At 35.7% G+C, this 5,112-nt stretch overlaps 1 protein-coding gene across 1 annotated transcript in view; it reads right to left on the bottom strand.

Annotated features, from left to right (window-relative positions):
• The window catches only part of LOC119572456 (armadillo repeat-containing protein 2-like), a 12,723-nt gene continuing 7,611 nt past the window's right edge, over positions 1–5,112 (bottom strand). The window contains exons 11-18 of the mRNA XM_037919569.1: positions 4,724–4,930; positions 3,997–4,137; positions 2,857–3,073; positions 1,991–2,104; positions 1,627–1,665; positions 1,091–1,223; positions 389–549; positions 1–218 (exon numbers count right to left, since the gene is read on the bottom strand). Coding sequence (XP_037775497.1) covers positions 55–218; positions 389–549; positions 1,091–1,223; positions 1,627–1,665; positions 1,991–2,104; positions 2,857–3,073; positions 3,997–4,137; positions 4,724–4,930 — 1,176 coding nt within the window. The 3' untranslated portion in view covers positions 1–54. The remainder of the gene's footprint in view (positions 219–388; positions 550–1,090; positions 1,224–1,626; positions 1,666–1,990; positions 2,105–2,856; positions 3,074–3,996; positions 4,138–4,723; positions 4,931–5,112) is intronic.

Below are 5,112 nucleotides of genomic sequence, written 5' to 3' on the forward strand. Positions count from 1 at the left end.
AACATTAACCACACATTTTATAAGTTGATAATGCAATACACTTTAGTTTACATGCTAAGTGGGTGAAACTATGGGTAATGAAGAAGTGTTCTCCTCAATTCGATCAAGGAGCTTTGTTGCGACTTGTGCAAAATCTTCCCACAGTTGATATACAACGTCCTTTGTCTCAGGGTCACATTCACCAAACACCTCGGGATTGTTGAAGTAGGAATCATCATCTGTAAGACATTGTTATTATCTTTTATTATACAAAGCAATTATCAAAGTTGTAAGGGTGCTCATATTTTGATTTGGCTTTGCATATTATGACAGTAGGAAAACTATTGATTTTGGGTGGCACGTTTACCAGAATCACAGTAATACACAATGTTCTTCAGAAAATCCTTACCCAAAAATTCTTCTAGAACAAAAACCAGCTTTTCTGTTTCTTTATCACCAAGTGTTGACTGAACATCAGCAGCAGAGGCACAGAAGTTCCAAAGGACTTGGCAGGCAAGACTACATAGCTGCCAGTCTCCATATCCAAAGTACTGCAGTACATCTATCATCCTGAAAGTAATAATATGTTGTGTGAAATGGTAATAATAGGGTACAATTGTTAATCTTTGTTTCCCTGACAACAATATGTTGTTTCCAAAGTCTGGATGTAGTATAGGCCTGTCTGATCTCACATATTTACTCTATTCCTTGAATCTTTGGAACACAGTATGCACACAATAGTGTGTTCAAGTCTAGTGTCCAAATATGCAATCACTCATTTATCATGACAATAAGATATTCCTTCTATGATTTTGTCAGCACTGATTGACTACACAGTAACATATACTCATGTCAGACAGTTTTACAACTAGTGCAGGAAAGAGAGATCATTCAGATTTTTTTTTTCTAGTTGATACATAAAAACAGACATAATACTATGTTTTAATGTTAAGAATGTACCTTCTAATGCTTATACAAACTCTGTTAATGGTTGTTCTTAGTAATATTAGTATCATTGCTTAGTGAGCTATCATTGTGGACAGTACAATATATGAATCATGCACATTGTTGAAGAATATTTATTGTGTATGTATGTGTTGTGTATATATACCTTAATACTCCATTTTCCTCTTGGAAGATGGATCGTCTGGATGCGTCCGACATTAGATTGACTAGCACACCAGCACAGACATATACCAGTTCTCGTGAATCACAGTCCAACATCTCAATAAGGATCTCCAGCACTGGAATAGATAATGTGTCATTGATCTCTAAGAATATGAATTAAAATGAGTCAGTATCAACAGGTATTTAACAACAACTTAAGAACCATTATCAGCAGATATGCGTATATCAACTAAATAGTAAATGATAATATGTAATGATTCATTTATCAGATGCATGCTGTCATCTATTCTAATATTCACTTAATTTATTAACCCTTTAAGCCACCGACACTCATGCATAACTATGTTACTTATACATATAAACAGTACATTCAAATACATACTTTACTTGCCACATTCGAGCTGATAGTGGTTTTGTTTTTGTAATTTTTTTTTCTTTCTCTTTCTTTAGAATATTATCAGTGATAATATCTGTCAAGGGAGATATTTGCTTTTATTTATGATTTCACGTAGGACTTACCATGACAGCCCGAGAAGCGGCTTCCTTTCATCGCCGGGTCTTAAAGGGTTAAAGAAAAAGAAAGTCACAGAAATGAGTGGACAGATTTGACGAATCTGTCCCCTAGTCCCATTCATTTTTTTTCTTCTTTCTTTCTTTTTTGAGATGCACATTTTCACTCAAAAGAAGTAATCAACACAATCATACAAGCAAGATGAAAAAGGTAAGGCACAATTTTTTTTTTTTTTGCTCTCTCGTTTTTCTGATCTTAAAGGAAAGACAAAAGCTGATATCATTATCATAACCAACGCATAAATAAAATATACAATATCCACTTAAGAAAGAACATGCATGATGCTTAAAAAGTGGTTTTCATTATACTAACCAGCCCTCTTAGTAACGATGTCCCTTATCTCTCTGAAATGGGTCAGATTGCCAAACACTCTAATAGTTTCCACAAGACCTTCGACGTGATCCATTGGTAACATGTCGCACAGGCCTGGAAATAGTATGAGTTAATAGCATTATATTATGGTAATGCAAGAAGAACATTCTTCCTTTCAGATAGAAGGATAATAGGATCCACTGTAGGTGCACTATAATTTTTGTGCGTTCTTTTCTTCTGTGATGCTATGGGAGTAAAAATTATATAAAGTATATAAATAAGTTTATAAACAACAGGACTGAAGAGCAAATTTTTTTTCCATATCCTTTTTTTCTTTGGCAACAATTTTGGATATGTATTACTTGTAAATCAAGTTACATATTTTGATGAAATGATTATTTAATCTTTAATAGTGCAATTTACTGGAAACATCTTCAATCTTAAGATATTATTCTAAACCATGTAAGTCATACATGATATGTTTCTTCCTTTTGTCTCATTATCATCAGATAATTATCATATGATTATCATTATCATCAGATAATTATCATATGATTATCATTATCATCAGATAATTATCATATGATTATCATTATCATCGCCAATGGCATTATTACTATATAGTTATCATCACAGTCATTGTTGCGATAATATTAATCACCGTTTATCATAACTACAATCATTATTACCATCATCCCAATAATCATCAATACTCTTGTCATCATCCCCCACCTTTACCATTATCACCACAATTACCACAACCCATCAAAATCCATAAAAAACAATAATAACAAATAAATAAATAACAATAATAATACTACTACTAATACAAGGAATTCATTTCTTCCCTCGAAACTAAAACCTACACTCAGCTAGTTGTGTATGAAGAGCGGAAACAGGCTGGTCCCTAGTGTAGAAAGTCAGGTTGTTCAAGGTGGCCAAGGCAGACAGTACCAGCTCCTCGCTCTCGTCCACGGCTTTGTGTCTCAAGACGGAGATGAGCAGAGAGAGGCAAGTCCTTGACCTGGCCAACACGGGGCCAACTCGGGCGTGGACGGAAACATTGGCCAGGACACGGATCAACTGTAAAAAAAAAAAATCGGTGTTAGGGTGACATGTCTGATTTATTTATATGTCGTCTTGGCAATTTATTTGTTTATTTATCTGTCTCTCTATTTACTTGTCTATTTACTATTTTATCTACTCATCTATCCATCTACCTGTCTACATTCCTATCTACCTACATAACTATATGTCCGTCTCTTTGTATGTATCCATCCATCTGTTTGTCTTTCTATGTACCCATTTATCTTCCAGTATGTAGATATATGTATTATTTATTTATCTGTCTATCTACATATGTATTACCTACTGTCTCTATATCTCTATGTGTCTATCTGTGTCTTTATCTATATGTTTATCCATCTATCCATCCTCCAACCTATCTTTGTTACCTGAATTAATCTATTTGTGTATATGCTATGTTCTTATGATTGTGTGATAATAATAATTGATATTACTGTGTGTGTGTGTGTGTGTGTGTGTGTGTGTGTGTGTGTGTGTGTGTGTGTGTGTGTGTACGCGCGCGTGTGCGTGTGGGTGTGCGTATGCCTATGTGTATGTGTATGTGTATGTATATGCGTATGCGTATGTGTGCGTGTTCGTATGCATGTACATGTCCGTGTCCGTGTGGGTATGCGCGCGCCAATTTATACGTATGCATATGTCTAAGTGCATACAAATGTGCACACACACACACACACACACACACACACACACACACACACACACACACACACACACACACACACACACACACACACACACATATATATATATATATATATATATATATATATATATATATATATATATATATACATATATATATATATATATATATATATATATATATATATATATATATATATATATATATATATATGATGTCAAAGTGCACGTATAAGAGTGCCTGTACACGTGTTCTCGCCAGCGTCCGGCCCCACCTTGACCATGACGTCTTCCGGAGCGCCGCTGGCAGGAGTGAGCGGGTCAGCCATTTCCTCGGCCTGGTGGTGGCGGTCCCTTCGTAGGTACTCGGTCAGCAATTCTAGTAGAGTCTCCGTGAAGCCGTCTTCGCTGAACAACTGTGTAAGAAAGAAAAAGGAAAAGCTGTAGTAATGCAGGATAATTTTGAAGTTTATGAATTGTTTACAGTTTGAATGTCGTGGAACTGTGGCCGCATGTTCTAGAATTTCACCGATGGATATTCTACTGTTGGTGACCAACATGTTCCTTATATCTCCCCCTCCCTATGAAGAAAAAAAAGAAGGAAAAAACGTGAAACTGCCGTTAGGTACTTGGATTTTCATCATGACCTGCAATAAACTTAATAAAAGCCAGAACAACGCCACCAGATTTGTTTCACATCCCATATTTCCGCCTTCACCCCAAAAAAAGTAAAAAAAAAAAAAAAGAAAGAGAGACAGAGACTATAGGTCGCTAGATTTCCTTCTTTCTCCATGAACAGCACTCATCCCTTGTAAATCCCCTAAAAAAAAAAAAAAAAAAAAAAAAGCCAAAAAATTTTTCGTTTGCCATTCTGCGGTCTTCCCTTTTCAAAAAAAAAAAAAAATAATAAAAATAAATAAAATAAAACAATAATAATAATAAAATTAAAAAAATAAAGTAAATAGATAAATAATATAAACTACGCATCAGGATTTTCCATACCTGCCAGCGCGCATCGTCTGAATTGGCCATCATGTTGCCGAGGGCGTAAGCTAATCGCACCACGATGGCGGGCGAGGAGGCGTGGCGGCGGAGGGCACTCACTGTCGCCGGAAGAGTGCCAGGGTGGGCGGCGGCGGCGGCGCAACATTCCTCGTGGGTTGAGATGATGCTGTGAAGGGATTGGCAGTGATATAGGAAGAATTCATACTATTGTGCTAATTTTATATATTCGTGAATTGATAGGATACAGTAAAGGAATTTGCAATACAATATTTTTTTGTAAGTATTCGTGGGTTCATTTGCTACTGTGTAGGAATTTGCAACACTGTAGTACGGACAGGTATTCGTGAGTCGAAATGATGCTACAGGATTTATACTAATGTGTTATT

The sequence above is a fragment of the Penaeus monodon genome, chromosome 4, assembly GCF_015228065.2.
Source record: "Penaeus monodon isolate SGIC_2016 chromosome 4, NSTDA_Pmon_1, whole genome shotgun sequence".
In the NCBI taxonomy this organism is placed as follows: Eukaryota; Metazoa; Arthropoda; class Malacostraca; order Decapoda; family Penaeidae; genus Penaeus; species Penaeus monodon.